The sequence below is a fragment of the Thermobia domestica genome, chromosome 1, assembly GCF_964235325.1.
Source record: "Thermobia domestica chromosome 1, izTheDome1.hap1.1, whole genome shotgun sequence".
In the NCBI taxonomy this organism is placed as follows: Eukaryota; Metazoa; Arthropoda; class Insecta; order Zygentoma; family Lepismatidae; genus Thermobia; species Thermobia domestica.
Window position 1 is genome coordinate 230,173,410 of NC_137454.1, and position 23,468 is coordinate 230,196,877.

At 36.0% G+C, this 23,468-nt stretch overlaps 1 protein-coding gene across 4 annotated transcripts in view; it reads right to left on the reverse strand.

The window, feature by feature from the left end:
- LOC145694550 (uncharacterized) overlaps window positions 1-23,468 on the reverse strand; it is a 78,680-nt gene that overhangs the window by 5,172 nt on the left and 50,040 nt on the right. For 2 of the 4 annotated variants that reach the window (XM_081770884.1, XM_081770875.1), the window contains exons 8-11: window positions 18,955-19,069; window positions 15,768-15,863; window positions 11,106-11,214; window positions 6,699-6,883 (exon numbers count right to left, since the gene is read on the reverse strand). In XM_081770884.1, coding sequence (XP_081627010.1) covers window positions 6,714-6,883; window positions 11,106-11,214; window positions 15,768-15,863; window positions 18,955-19,069 — 490 coding nt within the window. In that variant the 3' untranslated portion in view covers window positions 6,699-6,713. Of the gene's footprint in view, window positions 1-6,698; window positions 6,884-11,105; window positions 11,215-15,767; window positions 15,864-18,954; window positions 19,070-23,468 lie in introns of those variants that run through there. The other 2 variants (XM_081770893.1, XM_081770901.1) reach the window with 2 other exon arrangements.

The following is a 23,468-nucleotide window of genomic DNA, read 5'->3' on the forward strand; positions in this document are numbered from 1 at the left end:
GAAGAGAGGCAAATCATTGATTTGGGATTTTACATGCACAGATACTTTCGCCCCTTCCAACCTTCCTTTCTCCTCATTCCAAGCGGGCAATGTAGCCAGTCGAAAGGAAACAGAAAAAAGAAGAAAATGCAGTAACCTAACAGAGAAGTACCAATCTGTGCCCATTGCTATTGAATCCAGTGGATCCTGGGGCAAAGAAGGCCTCAGCTTTATAAGGGAAGTAGGTAAACGCATCACTCAATTATCTGGTGATGATAAAGCAAGCACCTTTCTAATTCAGAGAATAAGTATGGCAGTGCAAAGAGGTAATGTCACCTCTATATTAGGAACCATATCGCCAGGTAAGGAGCTAGAGGAGATTTTTCTTCTTTAAAACACCTTTCTTTATGTTATCTGATTTTCTTATGTTTGAAGAAGAGGAAATTGATTTGTATATAAAGTTATCTATACTATGTGATTTGCTTTAGGATTGTTCTGTTTATGTACATGCTATTTATTCTTGTAATAGTTAAAATTTAATTTTTATCACTTGTTTGACCAGTAGTTGCAAGAAATAATCATATCATTATGTTATGATTTTTTCAGTAAGAGATTGTATTTTCGCAGGTTTAAAAAATTTTTTTTTTTACTTAGTTTTTAACAAACTCTTTTGGTTTTAATATTTATTTTACTACTGTATTATTAACCATCTCCTTTATTTAGGGTACCAAACAGTACCTTATACACTTTTTCAAAGTAAAAGAGATATATATTGATTAACTTCTTAACAGGTGAGACTGCCTTCTTTCGGTTTTGTTATTTATACACTTGAGTTTAAAGATCTGTTCAAAAGTTAAATTACACACAGTAGAACACTTTACACATTATCGACACCCTTTGAACTTTTCCAGATTACAGATATTCACCTCTTTTAGATGCTCTGTTGTGCAATATTTAAGATTGTATTGTACCTTCATAATTTCTGCATTGTTTTAGAACCAAACAATAGTGCATTTTAAAATAAAAAAAATGTAACAATTAAAATTATACAACAAGCAACGATTGCACAACAATTCCCAAAATCAGTGCAGTTCTGATGATAATGGCAGTTCGCTGCCTTAGAAACGTCAGTTAAAATAAGTAAATGGAACACTAAGAGTTTAATTTATCTAATTCTAGATATCTCCGCGAAAATCAGTGTAATTTAAATACCAGTCTGACATACGTGAAAATAGTTTATAGCACACGAAACAAAATAACAGATTGTTTTCTTTTCTTTTCTAAATAAAACTCATCGATTATGTGAGTCTGCTGGGCGTAACTGAAGTATAATTAACACATCACAAGATCTTGTAATGGATTCTCGGGACAACATATATTTTAATTTTCTTCTTAAAACTAATGGAACGAAAATTTCTAGTGGATCAAACTTTCCAAATGTACTCAAGTCGTGCAATGTTATCTTTATTATTATTTGTTCGATTATACTAACACAGAGACTGATTATACTAACACAAGACTACTTTCACATGGTATTCGTGTACTTTTTCTTTTAATTGTAGTTGAGTTAAATCTTCTTTTTCAGCTTCGAGCCTGAGCTCTGTAGTAGTTATATAGTTAGCGAATGTGCCTTCGGTTTGGGGAATGGGTTCATGTCAAGCGGTTTGGATTCCATGTCAAGCTGCAGGTCCACGACTCATATAGCCTCGGTGCTGAAAGGAACACCAACTAACCATAATAATTACTGATAGACGTTATAGTGTACACACTACAATAGAACCAAACAATCCAATCCTCTTAGAATTTTTTTATACCCAATATTTCGACCCGCACTGGAGCAAAACAATACCAAGCATTTTTGTAATTTGTCAGCCAACAAACAACACATCTCGTGTCCATGGCTTCAGAGCGGGAAGAAGTATTAAGTGCAATTAAATTTTAGAGCGGAATTGTGGTACAGGTATATTTTTAAAATTTTGATTCAACAAATCGGCTCCCATAACGCAAGATACATAAAACGTAAGATTCCAACTACAGTAGGACGTCGATAATTCGAACGTCAAAAATCCGAATGCGGTCCCTAGAAGCTTTTTTCATTTTGTCTTAATATAATGCTAGCGATATACAAACAATAGTGTGTCCGTCGACGTTGTGTGAAGTCAGTGTTTTTACAAAAGTTCATTCATACGTAATTATTTGTCATTCATATTTTTATTTTCCCTTAGGCCTATACAAGTTAAGTTTTAAGTGTGGGTTACTAGAACAGTGTAATTTAGTGTACGAGCAGGTTCTTTAGAAATAATAAAGGTAAGCAGCGTTACATACGGTATTGTAATTACTGCATGTACTGTAAATACCACTGTATCGATAAAAGAGGATACCGTACAGTATATTTAAGCCTAAATGGCATTTTCTTGGTCCTTTTCGAAAATCCGAACTACCTGTGGTCCCAATTAGTTCGGATTTTTGACTTTCTACTGTATATGTGTAGTGGCCCCGCGTAGTGTAGTCGCTAACGCCCTCGCCTTCGGTGCGAGCGGTCCCAGGTTCGATTCCCGGTGATGCACTCGGTCGAAAAAGTGTAAACGCTTTTTCAGGCCAGCCACCCTGAATGAGTTTTTCCTCATTCACACCAGGCAAATGCCGGGGTGGTACCTAACTTATAGGTCCCAGGGATGTCATCCCTCAAAACGTGACGGGTTAAATGGCCTTAGATGCCGAAAGCCCACAAATCTAAAATCCTAATCCTAATCCAACAATGTGTACTCCTACAGAGGATCAAATCGAGAGCCAATCACATATAAACCATACATCAGACACTGTACTCGGGAATACATTTACTATATCCAATAATACAAATATCGATAGTTCTATTTCAAATACCGCATTGTTAAAACTATGTTCTATATGACATTGATTGATAAAAAAACAGCTGCCAAGTATGAGAGCAAAAGCATCATTTCGATTGATTAACAACTTAACCGTTGTAAAATAGCCGAAGCAAATACAGTAGTAACTAGAAATATATATATATTAATTACCTATGATGTCATTTCCTTTAAGATGATACATAGATTTAAAGAATTACACCTTCTTTTATTCTCGGGATTTGAATGTAACCTTTTCGCATCGTACTACAGGGTGTCCAATGCAACCCGGAATTTGGGATAGTAGAACTTATGAACCTAAAGAGATACACAAATAATGGTTATATCAAAATGAAGCTTTGTTCATGTATATATTTTTAAACTAGAAAGCAACGATTGAAGTACACTAGAAACCACACAGTGTTGCCACATGTAACCGAAGGTGTAATTATTTTTTTATTTTTTTTGCAAAACATGTAAATTGACTCATAACTCATACGTATGGATGTTCTGTCGTTAATTTTCAGTTTTAGTTGGAGTAGCTTGGAAACTATGTAGCAGAAAAAAGAATTTTTCATTTCCACCGATTACTAATCGGATGAGGCCTCTGTAAGGGGGAACTAGGGAAATCGTAGTTTTCAGAAAGTAACACTCTGAATTGGCAACCCTGCTGATGTTTCAGTGCATCAAAAAGGATCTGTCTATAGTATGCAATTCCTGAAAACAATAAAAAAACAAACTTTGAAATTATCATACAATTTTTACTTACATGCACTCGGCAACACTGCTATTCATTTCTATGGGGCTATTTAAAGCAAGAGGTATACAAGAACAATTCTTGAACTACTCAAGACCTGCAAATGAACATTCGCAGTGCCATTGAGAACAGTTACAGGTCTAATCATCGTAAAGTTGCTGCAAACCTGATGAAACGTGTGAACCAGTGTTTGAATCAAAACGGGACACTTCCAGCATCCACTGTAGAGCTGGTAACTCATTTCTGATAGTAGCAGTGTTGCCGGGTGCATGTAAGTAAACGTTTTATCAGGATAATTTCAAAGTTTGTTTTTCATTGTTTTCAGGAATTGCATAATGTAGACAGATCCTTTTTGATGCACTGAAACATCAGCAGGGTTGCCAATTCAGAGTGTTAATTTATGAAAACTACGATTTCCCTAGTTCCCCCTTACAGAGGCCTCATCCGATTAGTTATCGGTGGAAATGAAAAATCCTTTTTTCTGCTCCGTAGTTTCCAAGCTACTCCAACTAAACAGACTGAAAATTAACGACAGAACATCCATACGTATGAGTTATGAGTCAATTTACATGTTTTGCAAAAAAATTGATTTATATCTTCGATTAGATCTGGCAACACTGTATGGTTCCTAGTGTACTTCAATCGTTGCTTCCTAGTTTAAAAATATATGCATGAACAAGGCTTCATTTTGATATAACCATTTTGATAATGATAAGGCTTCATTGAGTATCTCTTCAGGTTCAAAAGTTCTACTATCCCAAACTCCGGGTTGCGTTGTATATTGGACACCCTGTACTAGGAATGTATCTACGTACTCAATGTTTGAATAAAAGAAAACAAAAATATTCAGCTCTTGTGGTGACACTTTAAACAAAAGTATAGATAAAAAAACATTACAGTACATCCACCCAAACATCCATGCACATTGAGCAAACGGTAAAATTCAAAAGATATTCCGAACTAATACCTCTGGTAAAACAGAGAGAAAGAAAAAGAATCGTTACACCCTAATTTTCAGTGTTTATAAATTTATTAGTATTATTATTTTAAATATCCTAATTCACGCCGCTTTAGTTCAAAAACTACCTTCGTCAACACAATTGTAAAGCTTGAATAAAAACCTGAGTAGTGTAATAGTTTAGGCTCTGTTTGTAACACTGAGTAACATACTTCATAATATTCGTATGTATTGCGAAAAATTTAAGCAAAATCGTTGATTAAAGAGCGAGAGAAAAAGCCTTCTAATGCGTGTATGGAAATGGAGAAAATTAACCATATTTCACACTGAAATTCTGGTATTAATTGACCTGACGTTCACTGAAGTTCCATGTCTGAGTAGGCAGATTTCCTTGACCTGCAACACTATCATTGGGGGTAAGATAAAAATCAGTTTCTAATCACCTCAACCATCTCCTAGTCATGCAATGCCCTCCTTTTTACTTTTTAAATACAGTATACGTTTACTTTCTTATTTTTAATACTTATGAGTCAAGTACCTAGAATACAATAAAACATTAGTACCTAACAATAACTATACACTAACGATATCTTCAGACAGCTTAGCATTCTGAATACACTTATAAACATAAACAACATATATCTGTATCTGGCCTGTCTCCTTGTATATCTATAATCAAGGAACCTAACTTATTCTTTTCTTTCTTTCTCTGTAGCATTTAAATTTTTCATTTAATTTGTTAAACTTTTTACAAAACTTGAGGTTTTAACAATATTTTCGATGCCTTTCAGCTTTTTTATTTCTAAAGATAATTTTCTTTTTTTTCGATCTTTTTGTCTTCTTTTTGAATCTGTTTTGGTTCTTTGAGTTGTTCTTCACGTCTTCTGTGAAATGTAGCAATTTCCTTGACTTCCGGCATATTTTGGAACATTTCCCTAACTCACTTTAATTTCCCTGACTTTCAACGTCAGGGTGAACTTTATTAACTATGTGAAAAGGATAAGCAACGGAGAGTTTTGAACAAAAGTATGGAGAAAACAATACATCGAACCAAATTAAAAAGAGGAAAAGGAATTGAATGAGACAATGTTTCTGTAGATGGACTTAGACTGTTCTAAGAGATGTGATAAAAAGTAGAGCAGAAGGCAGAGAAATAAAGAAAAATATCGTAGTGGATGAACTACATTAATGAAAATTACATCAAAATGACGAGACTAGCAGACAACCGTTACGAAAGGAAATTTTTCAATTTATGGCCAATGAATTGCAAATAATAGCAGAATAGTTGTTATGATGATGATGATTCGTGTAAAGGTTTCACACAAAGAGTTTAAAAATTAAAAATTAAATTAACTGTGGAGAGAAATACTTCCCTGACTTCATCTTGAAATTAATTCTATCGTGTCAGAGCTTATTTCAAACTCTTTCTAACCCTTCTCAAAAGCTTAATATTCGACAATTTGCCCTCAAGTCTGATATACAAGGAGTGGAACAAACGTACGACCGGACTGGGAATCGAATCTGGGTCTCAGGCTTAATGTGCTTGTACGTTCATCTCTATGTTACCCTATCACCTCCCTGAATACCATATAACTAGAAAGCTGACTGCATAGCTTTCTGACTAACGCATTGGCATTTTAAGCTGGAGAACCGGATTAGATTCTCAATCTATTCGTACATATTTTTACTCTTATCACTGAACTCCCACCTATAATGCAATTTGTGCAATATAAAATCGGTTAGCTTCCGTATTTATCATATTACTTCCATTTATTATGCAATTACTTCGAAATTATATAGCTTATTCTCAAAATCATTAGGTGATTTTCCCATATGTTCTCCGAAAGTATCACCTCAATCTTTTCACAAAGTTCTCTTTCACGTGCACTATCAGAAACTAACATGATTTTTTTAAATTATTATTTTACGATTATCAACTGCTTGATTCTATCTCTTTATCACTGATTCTGCTCATCGCTATCAATCCCCTTGCCGCTACAGGAAGAAAAAAGGAGTATCTTAAACACAGTAACATTACAACATTTTTCTACATTGTACTACTTTGTGCAAACTCACACACCAAAAGTCACACCAAGATTTCAGACATGCAAAAAAGACTAATTTCTCAGTATAAAGGTGTATTTAAGTGATTTTAAACAAACAAATAAATGAAAAATGAGGCACTTCGGACACAAAAACACATGACACCTTTGTTAATGTCACCTTCATCAATGTTCTTCATATCTGGGAGTCTTTTGACAGGTCCAGGAATTTGGGTCAAGAGCCACGATAAGAATGGCTGAGGATTGAAACTTTGTAATCCTGAAAAAACAGTCGCATCAAAAAAGATATTTTATAATATCAAGCAGTATTAACAAAACTGCTAGTTCTGGGATCTTATCATACATGATGACAACTGCGAACCCAGATAAATGCACAAGATTTCCTGCCAGAATGCAATTACAACAATGTTAATAACGATTAAAAATATCTGCTCTCGTATACTTCCCATACATTTTCACCAAAAGCCTATAACCGACTCAGGTGAGAGTCGAAAAACGATTTATGAGTATTTTACTTCAAATCATAAGATTAATTAGCTCTACGCTTGAGCATAAAGTAGGTAATCATGTCCACCGATATCCGAGAACATTCTAAATGTGTTTTACATACAATTTTGAAAATGCCCTCACCTTGAAGTGAAACATTATGTATTTGTAGATTACTCACCTCTAAGGTCTCAACACATTTAAAGGAACGACATAATTGGGAAAGCACGCGTCTTAGACAAGGGATATAGAAACAGTCAGGGCATTAATTTAAGATACAATATTAACTAAAAAGAGTCTGGATGGTCCAGAACCTGGAAGTTATTTATCTTCCATTAGCGAACTTACAAGTAGTATGTAGTAGGCAAAGTTCATGGATCTGAGTATACACCAATAATTCTATTAGAAGCATATAACTCATGCTATTACGCATCTGTTGTAAACAGTATTTTACGAACCACCATAACACTGAAAGATGGGCGTTCCCAACAGTGTACTACATCATCGAAGAATTTATATAGTGAAAATATTTACTTAAATACGTATTTAACTAATCCTACATATTACTGAATCAAAATGTTCACTGTCGAAGAAACAAACTTAAATACGATGCCAACTCTGAATTTTTATTACCACCTCCCTTAGCTCCTGATTGAAGGGATCGCAGTAGTTTAGTGGTAGAGCAGTCACCTCTGATATCTGGTATTCTAGGTCCGATTCCATTTCGCGTTAAGTGGGCTTGTGATAGACAAACATCATGCCCATGGGTATCCTCGGGCTTCATCCTATTCCTCCAACTTTCTTCATCTCACCACTTTGATCATTATTATCACCAGTCTCCCTTAGCCTCGCAGCATAATCGAGGAATGTTAAACTTAATAAATAAATAAATAAAAACCCTGTTTGATATTATCTCTCATCTTGGTCTAACCAAAGTTTTCTTTCCCTACGCTTTCCGACTAGAACTCGTTACACTAGATGCTAATTTTTATGTGAGCGACATGTTTCATTGCCTTAAACGTCTTGACTTTATTTTACGTATGCTACTCGGTGATCTGCATCTATTGTTGAGTTCTTCATTGTGCAGCTTTCCAAATTTACCTGCTGGTTGGTTTCTTTTCACGGCAAATATATCTCTTGAAACTTCGTTTTCGAAACGTTCAATATGCCATTTTCAATGGATGACATTTCGTGCAACACTCCCTATATATTTTTATCATTATTCGCCTGTATTACTTTCGTTACTTTATTCTTATTTATTATTATTGTATCATAGTATTTTAATGCTCTGCTCTAATACTATTATTGATTACCATGTGTTTGTGAGTAGGGTCTCAGTTTGTCATCATGCACTTCGTATCAGCTGCATTGACTTTGGGACTAATTTACTTACACGAAGTCAGGAAAGACACTCACATGTATCAAATAGTCTACGAGAGACTTCCAAACTATAGTGATTCAATATTCACACCAGGATTATTATTTCCACTTTGAAAAGAAAGTTGAGATCAGAGACAGAAGTTTTTCTTGGGACGCTGAATCCATATGAAAAAGCCGTTGCTGGCTCCCTCAACACAGTTTCTGCTCCATGGGAATCAATATTAAAACCGAAAGGTATGGATTTCTACCACTTCCAGTTTCAACAGAAAGTTAAAGAGCTAAGATGAGTCTATTCTTAGGATCCTGAATCCATATCAGTAGGGGAACGTGTTTTTCGCACTAAGAATTTGAAAATTTCATGTTTCGTTTTTCGTTTGTCGCATTTTCCAAATAAAGTTTCGCATTTTGTACCTCTTGTGGATATTCCCTGACATTTTTAAAATTATTCCTTTTATTCATAAATCACTACAGAAATAAACAATTAATTATCTAAAAACAAAATACACTGAATATTTCACTTGACATTCTAAATTTCAATTATAGAACATTACATTTTTTTAAATCAAACTGAAGGAAAATCAGTAACTAGACTTACTCTTCTACGGTACGGATTTCTACAACTTCCAATTTTAACAGAAATTTAAAAGAGCTAAGAATGAGTCTATTCTTAGGATCCTGAGTCCATGTTAGAAGACCGTTTCTGTTACTGATAATCAATATTCAGTGTTCGAATTGAAGAAAAAAAAAAAAAAAAAAAAAACAACATAGGCGGTATGTTTTATTACGATTTTGACTCGACATACCGGCTACCTAAATGTTGAAATGCAGTAAGGATATGTTGCCTAAAAGATTGCATTTTATATTTACATAATGACTGAAAAACATTGAGAGCTTCTCTGTAGTAACGTGGGGAAGAGGAGCATGGAGAAACTTTGATCGCCTCCAACTTTTTGGGTAAAAAATCCCCTTATGTTGTATTATAGAGAATTATACACGAAAATGCTCAAAAACCGAATGACGATATTAATAATTTCCTGCGGGGAAACTCCCGGTCCCCCACTCGACTTTGGTGCATTTCAAACACACGGAAGGTCCGCTCCTACAGAAGACAACCCCTAAACCCGCCCATGCTCAAAACACGGTATTTATATGCATTAAAGCAAGAAGACATACACACATACACAACGAAGAAACAATTCAATATGGCACATCAAAATATAAACTAGGTTAACTTTTTTGCAAACATCTCATTTTAAAAACAAAAGGTGGGAAAAGGGTAAGAAAAATATCGGTGCTGTCAACTTAGAAATTATTTCTACATAAGAAATAAAACCTTTTACGTGCAAAGCTATTCGTTAATTACTGCGTATAAAAATGGATTTATTAAAGGTATTGAGCATCTACTTTCCAGTGACGGTATGTTTGAATCATTGAAAAACCAGAGACGGCATGCCTTCATCACTAAAAAACCGGAGGCGGTATGGCATACCACCGCATACCGTCTCACTTCGACCACTGCCGATATTCAAACCGAACGTAGTGGTAAATTTCTATTGCAGTAAAAAGATAAGGGCGGCGACAGAAGTTATTCTTCTAACGATGAATCCATATTTGCACTCTGGCGATCGCTGTTGAAACCGAAAATGGTAAATTTCGTATTTGAATAGAGGGATAACAATGGAAATGGAATATATTTTCAGGGTGTCGACTTTATATCAAAAACATTTCTCGTTCTCTCTATTACATGCTTGTTCTGGTATCTATCCCTGCCCTGTTGAGGTTTTGCAACAGTTTTACTAGCAAATCAATGTATATAAGCTTTGAAAGGATTCTACCCACGAGTCTTACTTCGCTAACAATAGATTCTCTCAAATTCCTACTTTATACCGTACTCTCAAGCAGGTTTAAAGCAAACACAGGATTTGAAATCTTAAGTAATACTCTGGAGATTAAAGATAATAATAATAAATAAATAAAAAAGTGAAAAAGAAAGAGAGAATCAGCATTCCAAAATATACTCATTTTCTTAATTTCCATCAAATACACTTCTCTTGATTTTCCTGAGTAAATCAATTCTAAACATAAAATTAATAATTTTGGAAGGCGAAAAGACAAGTTCAACGAAGGCATTGCGTTTGTAATTTCAAAATACTTAAAACCACTACAACTGTACAGTGATTACTGATAGTAAACTAAAATATATTTTCACTTCGGATGTGGCTAGTCTGGACCTTAAAAGGGCAAACTATCACAATAAAAATATCAGAACTTACATCGGCGCAGAAAACGTAGAGTTTAAGTATGTTGTTGTATGTTGTTTTCATAAGTATTGTAGGATTTGCTCTACGTGCTAGAAAACTAATTTTAACGCTAATAATAATATTTTTATAACCAAAATATGCAAATGAACGCATAGAACAACACGCTAATAATAGGTTATTCTACAAAAACTATGAAAAATGTTATAGAAGGCAGGTAAAAGCAAAGGTCTGTCACGATAGGATGGTTACAGTGGAGGGAAGGAAGGAAATATGTATTGTGTTCGTTGAGTTAGAATAATATGGGTGAGGTATGTCCACAATAGCTGAGAAGCCAACTCTTAGAAGAAAACCTACCCCACTGTTCATTTAGCAGGTAACTAGGTGATGTTCTCTCCTGTTCTAATGAATGTGAATACCCCGTTCCCTGAATACTGAACAAACTGGCAGAACCTGATGTAGATGGCTGAAAAAAAATGTGCATGCTTTTGAAATTATGACAATTATGATGATGAACAGCATATGCTTACGAGGGAAGAAGGCAGTTATGTTTGATATTTATTTTACTGGTGCCACTGGAAACAAGAAATAACTAAACAACTAAAATTGGGATTATTTCTAAATATGATACTAAAATGAAAATGAAATCACTAGAATGCATGTAATTATTAAAATTGTCCACATTTACACACAAACTAAAAAAATAAAATTAATTACTAGCACTACTATTAATAATACAACTAAATATGTTTATATTTCTACTCTCTTTTTGTGATAACAACAACACTATTGAAAATAAAGGACCAAGTACCTGGATGATACTCTTCAAACTGTCATGAATAAATTAATATTTACTTCGAATTTTTGTTCAAAAATTGCTTGGCGTATTAGGAAGAGAAGATATCAAGGAAAAATGACACAACAAGAGATGAAGGAAACAAAACGATACAAATATGATAGTTCTTACTCAGATAGATGACATACAAATCAATACTTCTCAACGAAGAACTCTGAAAACGTTAACTGCTATTCAGTCTTGTATGATGTAGTATTTTGCATCGTATGTTGTGAGTGCACTATCTTAATTATTTGCCTTATTCCTTTATTCCATTGATTAGGAATTTCATGTAACGTTTGTGACTCATATATATATATATATATATATATATATATATGCTGACAGTTGCAGGAAACTCGGTAGACTCGGTAGACACATAGACCTCCACAATTCAAGGTGTTGGAAAATAAACTTTTGTACTTGCAAGATTTCTCCTCCATATCGAAATTTGCGGAAGAACCATATTGTTTCTCTATATCGTACATATATATTTTTGCAAACCATGTATATTGGTGGAATTAAAGGTATTCGTACCAAAGTTTTGTTTCTTTTTAACCTTGTTTAGACTCTCACGAAAGAACAACTGTGATCACATTCTGTTTACAATTAAAAAATCGATGCGCTCTTTTTCTTTCTTTCATATGATCCACAAGCATCACATTAAATTCATGATAGGAAACTGAAAACTTAATAAACATAAGAAAGGACCACCGGCGGTATAGAGGACGCCTCTACACCATTTTGACTTCGGCATTTACTAATGGTGATAATGTACTTAGTATCATACTTCGGCCGCCTCTACCCTTAGGTACTCATTTTATATAAGCTGGGTGAATTCTTACGCCGCTTAGAAACGAGAGCAGAACGGGAAATACATTCCATCCAATGTAGAGTGCTTGGTGCGTGGAGCCCCTGATTCGAAACCCGGCCAAGTAAGTTTGTGGTGAACAACATCGTGTTCGTGAGTATTATTGGGGTACTCCCGTTTCATCCTACATTATCATTCCGCCAATTGTTCCATCATCATTCACTTGCCTTAATCATCGTCTCCCTTAGCCTAAAGCGCATAATCGTGAGACGTTAAACTGAAAGATTTCATTCCATTTTCATTTTTGGAGCCATTTGGTTGGTAGGCAAACGCCTTACCGACTAACTGTACCTCTAAAAATCATAGATTTATGCATTAAAAATTTAATAATGTATGTGTCTGTGGCCAGATTTTCGCGTAGTCACATAGACCTACCAAATTTTGAACACAGATAGCTCTTCACGAGATCTAATCGCTACGAAGCCGTTTTGTCAATTTTCTGCTCGAGGGGGAGGCTGTTATCGAAGCGTAATACAATATATCACTGGGCATGGTCTCTTCAAAACTACTTACAAGAAAACAGAACTGTTGCAGGATATTTGTCTGTGTGGAACGACGCAGAAAACTCCCATACATCTATTACTCAATTGTGACAGTATCTTATTAGATAACGAAACAGAAATCGATAAAGAAGACGTTATGGCACGGAAAGAGGAGGGATTAGAAAAAATAGATTAAAAAGTATTATCATGTTCATAAATATATCATTATTTAATGATGCTTGAAAAGGATACAAATGCTTGAACTTCTCCTATCATTTATTCTGAGAATAATTATGTTTGTTACAAATAATATTATTAGTTTAGCAAGTAAAGATGACTAATTTACATTTAATTTAGTAAGAATGTAATTGGAACTTAGTGGAATTCTTTTCCGCACAGCTATAATTTAAAGGGATTTAATCTGGCTACCCGCACCCATGGCGTAGCCTCCATTAAGCCATTAGAAAGTTCAATTCATGAATTAAATTTTGCAATATCTTGATCTTTCACTAATAATACAGTTTCGTGAATAGAAATCACAGGACTAATCCAGAAATTATTATTATTATTGCTACTTTGTCACATGGATGTGTGTTTTTGGGCATTTCTAACATCTTATCCCATTCCTTCTTCTTATTTACTTTGAGTGAACGAATGAGAATTTTATGTGATTAGCAGATATAACGCACCAGAATGAGTTTGTGTCTACCTATCTACCTATACATACTCTATGTGATCAAAAGTATCCGAACACCCCACAAAACATACGTTTTTCATATTAGGTGCATTGTGCTGCCACCTACTGCCAGGTACTCATTATCAGCGAATTCAGTAGGGAAAAAGCAGAATGGGGCGCTCCGCGGAAATCACGGACTTCGAACGTGGTCAGGTGATTGGGTGTCACTTGTGTCAGAAGTCTGCACGCGAGATTTCCACACTCCTAAACATCCCTAGGTCCACTGCGTCTGATGTGATAGTGAAGTGGAAACGTGAAGGGACACGTACAGCACAAAATCGTACATGATTACCTTGTCTGTTGACTGACAGAGACCGCCGACAGTTGAAGAGGGTCTTAAAGTGTAATAGGCAGACATCTATCCAGACTATCACACAGAAATTCCAAACTGCATCAGGATCCACTCCAAATACTATGACAGTTGGGCGTGCGGAGAGAAAACTTGGATTTCATGATGAGCGGCTGCTCATAAGCCACACATCACGCAGGTAAATGCCAAACGACGTCTCGCTTGGTGTAAGGAGCGTAAACATTGGACGATTGAACAGTGGAAAAACGTTGTGTGGAGTAACGAATCACGGTACACAATGTGGCGATCCGATGGCAGGGTGTGGGTATGGCGAATGCCCGGTGAACGTCATCTGTCAGCGTGTGTAGTGCCAACAGTAAAATTCGGAGGTGGTGGTGTTATGGTGTGGTCGTGTTTTTCTTGGAGGGGGCTTGCACCCCCTGTTTTGCGTGGCACTCTCACAGCGCACGCCTACATTGATGTTTTAGGCACCTTCTTGCTTCCCACTGTTGAAAAGCAATTCGGGGATGGCGATTGCATCTTTCAATACGATCGAGAACCTGTTCATACTGCACGGCCTGTGGCCGAGTGGTTACACGACCATAACATCCCTGTAATGGACTGGCCTGCACAGAGTCCTGACTTGAATCCTATAGAACATCTTTGGGATGTTTTGGAACGCCGACTTCGTGCCAGGCCTCATCGACCTACATCGATACCTCTCCTCAGTTCAGCACTCCGTGAAGAATGGGCTGCCATTCCCAAAGAAACCTTCCAGCACCTGATTGAAAGTATGCCTGCGAGAGTGGAAGCTGTCATCAAGGCTAAGGGTGGGCCAACACCATATTGAATTCCAGTAGTACCGACGGAGGACGCCACGTACTTGTAAGTCATTTTCAGCGAAGTGTCCGGATACTTTTGATCACATAGTGTATGTAAATAATTGATAGTACCATGTGAACTACTATTAAACTATCATATGACCATTCAATGTTGGATGGTTTCACCTTTCAGTAAACGAACCAAACTCAAGGAGAAAATATAACTGTTAAAGAGTAACCAGATGAGAACTACACCAAGTTTCTTTTGTAACAATTCTAAGCTTTCAAGACAAAATAAATATAAATTTATACTGTTAATTTCTATTTTATATTGACAAAGTACAAAATTGCAGCAAATACATGTGATGGAAATGTTAATTATTTCCGGCTAGTAATTATTTTTAAGCAACTGACTAGAAATTAAGCTTTGAGTTCCGTCTGATTATTATTAGTATTTCTAGTTTTACGTACCATGGTTACGACCCTTAGGCTAAAGGAGGCGGATGATGTGATGAAAATGAATGATTATGAAGTTGGTGGAATTAGAATGTGGGAGAAAACGGGACAACCCAGAGAAAGCACACAGACATGTCCACCATAAATTCACGTGGCCGGGGATAGAAATAAGGACAGAAGTGAACTATTATTATGACCATTACTACAAGAATATAGAGCAACGCATTGATTTCTTCAATACTTCTAAATGCTAACACAGTAAATGAAATACTACAAATTAGACATTCAGATTATAAATTCTAACGAACACACTTATCTATTCATGCATAAACATTTGCAAACGAAAACTAATTATTATAGTAAAGCAAGAACGGACAGGTATTTCACTATTTGGCACATTAATTCTGTATGGCTGATTTTACATTATTATACAACATACACGTATATAAGCAATAAACGAAATATAAACGTCAAAATGAGGAAATGAAACAAAAATATCGAGCATTTTACATATATAATGATTATTTACCTTATTTCTAAAACTTGTGTTCGGCCTAGAATCTGACGAAGTTTTCGTGGGTTTTGGCATAGCAGAAATCGATCGATACAATGGAGTTACTGACCTCTAAATAAAAGAGAAAATTATTAAGTATTAGTTTACAGAAATCTAAATTTGGTCATGGTCACACTTTATGTACCATTGTTATATTGATTGTTGCACAACTTAACAATATTAGAACGACGTACACTTCAACTTGGTGTAAGAACCAATATTATTTACAATATATTTCACAAAAGAATTTCTGTAATGAATCCAAATTTATAAAACTTGGTAAGAGATACTGAATATTAGAAAATCGTGAGTATTGCATATTTATACGAGGTCTGGAAAGAAAAGAAGTGGTAACATATACATCTTTCGTGAACCATTTACTGTAAAATCATGAGACTTCTACGCGTTTTCAACGTAATCCCCTGCAACATGTTGCACCCGTTGCCAGATGTGAGAAGATCCAAGGATACCAGCAGCGGTGCTCTCTTTGTTGATGTCTACAAGAGAGCGCCCTATAGCTCGATGTATGGCATCTCCCGTAAGGAAACGCATCCCTCGCAGTGGTTCTTTCATCTTAGAGAACAGATGAAAGTCGCATGGACTCGTGTACAATGAATATGGTCAGTGCTCTAGAAGTATCAGAATATCTCTCAACATTATTCTTCCCTTTGAGTGAATCACCAAAGTATTTTCCAATACTAATATTTGTTTTTGAGTGAGTATTTAGAAATTTCTGCTACCAGGGTATATTAATTCACTCATAACACAATTGGATGCGACATATTCTGAGGTATTAAAATCTCGTACATAATATGCTGGAAAGCTTATGGAAGCGAACAACAATAAGAAAAAATGAAGAATGAAATACATTAAACAAAGAGGATAAATGATGAAGCTGTTTGAAATTCAAAAAGTACCGTCTCACTTTGTAGTGGTAACTACGATTCTAATACCGTCTCACGTCAATGACGAAACGCGCAGCGTACTTAACGCTGAAGCGTTGACCTCAAACTAAATATATAAAAAACAAATATTTCTTCAGCGCAGAATGACCGGACAGTTTAACTGGTCGCCTGGTGGTACAGTTATTAATTTTACTGCCATGACTATTTGGAACTCCACATGCCCTTATCTTTTTTGTTTTGTATTTTGATTTTTTTTTTTTTTTTTTTTTTGAAAATAGATAATTTTTTACCTATTCTTGGTGAATTTAGTGTGATTTCATTTTACTGATCTCACACTGACTAATTATGATACTGGGTCGAAAACGACCCGCGGGCAAATACATAAGCTTTAGCAATAACAAAATACGTAAGTGGGTCGTTTTTGACCCGGGGGGCTTATATGGGTTAAATCTACTGTAATTTTACTACTGATTAACAGAGAATGATTCTTGGACTTCTTTCAATCTCCTTAATTAGAACCTTGAATATATAAAACTTATCAAAATAATGGAAACATCCGAAAATACAACTTACTTGCTTAATACGGCACGCGACCACCGTTAGATTACAGAACAGCTCTTATTTGTTGTCACGCTGAAATGTGTACGTCATGAATAGTTTCCAGAGGAATACTGAACTATTCCTCATGAAGTGCAGCACTCATTTCCGTAAATGAGGAAAAAGAAGGATATCTAATCCGGATTAGAAGCTCCAGAACTGATGACAAAATATTTCATAATGCTGAGATCTGGGGACTGAGTAAACGAGACGTGATGTGTCACCCCGATGTACATGCAACCAAATCTCAACAGCTCAAGCAGTGTGAATTGGCGTATCGTCACCTTGGAAAATTGCATCATCGACCGGAAATAACATCTAGGTCATAAGAAGAACGTGGTCATCTAAAAGATCTACGTAATTACGGACAGAAATGTGTCCTGTAAGTGTAACCACAAGACCCATGAAATACAGTAAACTGCGGTCCACAGCATTACAAAGCCGCCGTCATGTTTCTCGGTAGGAAAGAGCCAGTTCAGATAATACGCTTTTTTGGGCGCAGCCATATATAAATACAGTTTCTTGTTGAAAACAAGGTGGAAGAGGACTCATTAAACTTTGCATACTCTTCTTTCCGCTACAGCGTTGTCGGTGGTCAACAGTTAAAAATTGCAACCGGATTAACGATTCAGGTTACGCAACTAGCGTCGATCTACGATTGCCGCAATAGGATGTTTCAAATGCTAATTGAGTTCTGCAGTCTCTCTTTGATGCATTCGCTCTACGGTTGTTGGTAACAATCCGCTTCAATACTCAGGCTTCTTTTCCATTCAGTATTACTATTAACCGGTGTTATTTTGCCGTGAGCTCGTATGTTGTTATCACATTGAATACTGTTCCTCGCGACACACCTAACACACTGACCACTTTCAATATTTAATTTGGTTTGATATTCAGTTTAACGTCCCTTTCAGCAGCAAGGCTAAATGGAACATGGACCTACAGCTCAGGGTGGGATCCGAATCCACAAAAGCTTCCGTCGGGAATTCATACGCTACCCGCCAAAGGCGCGTACGCTACCCGCTCAGCCACGAGGAAGCTCCACTTTCGACACACTTATGCCAATTAACCGTGCGCTCACAAACAGACCTCTTTGAAACTCAGAGGTCCTACGATTTTGCATCATCGCCGGGTGCCCAGTTTAATACAAGCCTGCGTTCTATCCCCTCCCTGACGTATTACAAACGATCACTTAACACATAACTAACAATGGCCGGGGGTTGTACACGCATCCTCAGTGTTACCAGTGCAGCCTTAAGTGTTGCGAACTATAGATATTTTTCTTATTTTGATATATATATATATATATATATATATATATATATATATATATATATATATATATAATTTGAAGGAAGTTAACAGCACTAGCGGAGAGACCTATCACTTAGGAACAAATTTAATAATAATAATAATAATAATAATAATAATAATAATAATAATAATAATAATAATAATAATAATAGAAAAGATAGACAAAATGTATTTTATGTTTTGTTTTAACAAATATTTTTATTATTATATAGGAAGAATTTAAATTAAATATTATTTCTAAAACTTTCATATTTTGTACACATATGCGTTAAATTATACTATTGCATTAAGGGATTTACTTATGCTCTATTATTTGTGAACATAAAGAAGTTGCAAATTCAACTTACCTCTTGTCTACTACCCCAGTCCATGTCGATCGGTGGAAGGGCGACATGTCTAGACCAGTTTGGTGGTGAACTTGGAGCTGACTGATGGGTTGATTTCCCTGACCTTACTCCTAATCTAATGAGATCAAAACATGAAATTTACATTACATTTCAAATCTATATAAAAAAAACAATATCAAAATACAAACCACTACACAAGTATATATATATATATATATAACTTTAATTCAGCTGAAACATGAAACTGTCGGTGAAATCTTTCCCAATTATCCCCTGTTGTCTTAGGATAATGGATAATAACTCCATGTAAATGATGATAAGAGCTCTCTCCCGTAGGTGTAGTGTTAGTGCGAGTGCCTTTGGTGCACGGGGTCTTGGATTCGACCGGTGAGAGAGTACTGAAATTTGAACGCATTGCTGGTACTTTGGATTTCACCTTAAGCTACAGGTACACGTCTCCCATAGCTTCGGTGCTGGAAGGGCGCTAAATTTCAATTCAATTAACCAATCAAATGATGGCAGAGTAGTATAAGGATGAACAGAACAGAAGTAAAAAAGAGAACCCTGAAAAAAATCACGGGTACGGTACTTACTGTCTACCACAAACATGGCCTAGGATCGAACCTATGATCCTCAGCACCAGAAGTGAACGCTTTATCACTAAACCACTATATCCTTGCATGTTTGTGTGTAACATATTGAATATTCCTGATGATCAACTAGGCAAAACAAACTACTGGTGGAGTGCTCTTATTCTTTACAGATCAGATAGATTAGTGAATGTTGAAAAGAAGTGGCTGATTAAGTTAAGTTACAGCATCAACTTCAGAATAATTTATCATGAGTAAAAAGAAACGTTCAACTAAAATGAATTCTGCATCTTGAAGTTTCACGTTCCATGGTTGTACGTTTCGGCTATAGAAGACCGAATTATGAAATAATTGGTAGAATAATAATATGATAGGAAAGGGAGAACCACGAGAAAACTAACGGACACGATGCTGTCTAATATAAACTCGCGTGATCGGAGATTGAACCAGGAACACCCTGCACCAGAGGTGGGCGCTCTAGCCACTGTGACCCCTTTTAAAATAAATCAGTAATATAATATGGAAAATCCCATTTACATACAAATATATATACTTTTATATTTTGAACTTCCTTTTATATATATATATATATATATATATATATATATATACAGGGTGTCTCAAAAGTCCCTTACCACCCCTATTAAAATCCAAATGGATGTACTTTCAGCGAATTTGATGTGGTAGGTGAACTTGACGGTTAGGGGGACACTTTCTGGCGTAGGGTACGCGGACGGCCGCCATCTTGAATTTAACTTTTTTATAACAAACGCTACGTGGGTCATGTGATACATGACCATAGGCTAGAATTTTACCAGAAAACCGAATCTGAAGTCAAAATGCGTTTATCTTTATCTGGTAAACAGTTATCAACAATTGCAGGTGTGACTTTCGTATTACATAATGTGCTCAACATGTTGTACGTGCTGGGCAATGCACGTGTTCAGACGCTTCTCCCAATTGCTATGGACAAGTATTAAGGTTTCTGGAGATATTTGCTCACAGGCAGCTATGATACATTGTTCCAGATGGCAAACATCACGAATTTTCACAGCATACACCATAGCCTTCACATGTCCTCACAGGTAGAAATCAAGGGGGGTTAAGTCTGGTGATCGGGCAGGCCATTGCACTGGTCCACGTCGACCAATCCACGTCCCATGGAATTGTTCATCCAGGAGGAGACGCACCTGGATGCCATAATTTGGAGGTGCACCATCTTGTTGGAAGAACTTGGCGAAGGCACCATCCTCGGACATCAGAGCCGGCATTATGTTCTCCTGCAACAACGCGAGGTATCGGTCTGCATTTAACGTTCCTGGAATGAAAAACGGACTGACGATCTTTGTTCCCCATATGACTGCCCATATCATAGTTTTCCCTGCACCGCTCATTTTCGAGGGATCTGTCCAAGCGGGGTTGTCACGGGACCAATAGTGCATTGGGACGGGACTGCGTTTCTTTTGCCTATTGACCTCACCATTTACGTAGAAATGGGCTTCATCCGAAAAAAGTATCTGCATAGCGAACTGCGGATTTACCCTCAATTGCTCAATAGCCCACTCGCAAAACTGGACGGGACTATCGGGCTCGTCCTCCAACAAATGTTGCTGCAATTGCATCTTATATGGATGCCACTTATACCTTTGGAGCATCCTGTGCTCTGAACTGTAACTCACGGCACACTGCATTGCTAAATGACGTGTGCTTCGCTGCGGCGACTTCGAGAAGGAGGCCAGCACAGCAGTAACTGTTTCTTCGCCCGTGGCTATCCTTGGCCATCCACTACGGGGTCTATCCACAACTGTTCCCGTTTCCTCGAATTTGGTCAATAACCGTCTCACTGCAACATGCGATAAAGGTGCTCGTTGTGGATGACGCGCATTGAAATCGACAGCCACTGCGCGGGCACTCCTCCCGCCCCATATTTTGATGATCTGGATGCGTTCGTCCCTCGTTAACGGCATGATTTACAACCTGCAAGACAAAAGAAACGCAGTCAAATTCACAACTTCAATTGTGGATAACTGTTTACCACATAAAGATAAATGCATTTTGACTTCAGATTCGGTTTTCTGGTGAAATTCTAGCCTATGGTCATGTATCACATGACCCACGTAGCGTTTATAATAAAAAAGTTAAATTCAAGATGGCGGCCGTCTGCGTAACCTACTCCAGAAAGTGTCCCCCTAACCGTCAAGTTCACCTACCACATCAAATTCGCTGAAAGTACATCCATTTGGATTTTAATAGGGGTGGTAAGGGACTTTTGAGACACCCTATATATATATATATATATATATATATATATATATATTATGGAAAATGTACCGTGTTCGTACAATTCATATCCCATTATTTATGTAATTCTTCGGAGTACTGTCTGAAGAATGTTAAGATCCACAGAGAATTGAACTCTCGCATTGTTCTGGATAATTTCATATAAACGATTTTGTGTCCCTCTACTAGCAACTCAAAAAGAAACAAATAATCCTTAGGCAATATTAAAGTTGAAACCAGTGACTACCGCATAAATGTTGCAAAGGCACCTATGGGCAGCTGTTGTTTGTGAATTCCGTTAGTTTATAGTATTGTGTATGTCGTAAACTCAGTATGTCGATAGAATTATGCGGAATTCATAACTTTTTTTCTGAATTTATCTACTTTTTTCTTTATTTTTCGTTAACTTTAATGATAATTTGTGGTAAGTGTTGTTTGTAATTGTTTTCTCAGCTTAAATTATTTAAATGTCAATTCTACATACCTTTATCTATTTTATTCATTCTGAAATAAAAAAAATGAATATTAACAAAGCTATGATACCCTAAATCAAAGTGTTTTTACACATTCACTACATCCTAACCGGTCAAACGGCACTTTTCAAATGACTGCCTGCTCCGCAGGTGTAAAAAAGACACAGATGTTTTAACAAAATTTGATACATCAAACATTCTACTATACGACCCAAGACCTAAAAATTGGCACATCGAAACTTTGTTTTCTTGACTTTTGACCAGCATTTTGGGATTTCAGCCCACTGTGGACTATTGGAAAATTTACTAACTTCTTCAATTTGACGTGCGTTAATGAAAAACTTCAGCGGAAGTTCCTTCTTTTAAAGTTTAGACAAATCAGTATATTTTCAACAACTTCAGAAAAGCTGAACTTGCATCTAGTTGGTCTCAGTGTGGATTAATTTAAATCATTCTGATTTAAATCACTTGACTTTCTAAATAAAAATAGTTAATTTAAATCAAATTCCGAAATAAATTAATTTAAAGTGAAAAAGTAAAACCTCGTTTCTGTTTAGTTATATCGATTATGGAAGATAATAATCATAATACAATAAGACTCAAATACATGTACAGCACAGTATGAAAACGAGTGTTTCATGCAGTGGATGATTAGGGAAAATCCCGTTTTGAAAGGATAACGGGCGAATCTATCTTGCTTTCTTCTCTTCGTAACTTAGGGTTTTTAATCGTTAACTATTCCACTGGGGAAATCACCATGGACGTTTAAGACGAAAATTCTTTTGTTTGAGCACCTGTTGTTTGTTCCCAGATAATAGGAGCATATTTAGAGGCATCCGATCCCCTCTCCGAACTTATTATTTTTATATATATTTTATAGCTTTAGTAGAAATTTACATATTTTATATGTATTTCGTGCCGCAAGCTAGTTCCGATATTTTTTTTTCTTTTTTTTTTAAATATGCCCCTGCCAAATATCAGTAACTTTTGTGAAAAAAAATATGTTATAAATGTTGCTGTACTTTTTCATATGCTTATAAAACTTTTTTATTTTTTTAATTTTATTATTATTATTATTATTATTATTATTATTATTATTTTGCGATTGAAATAGATTAACCATTGGGGATTAATTCAAAATTCAATTCCAATACTTTCACTTAAATGGCAC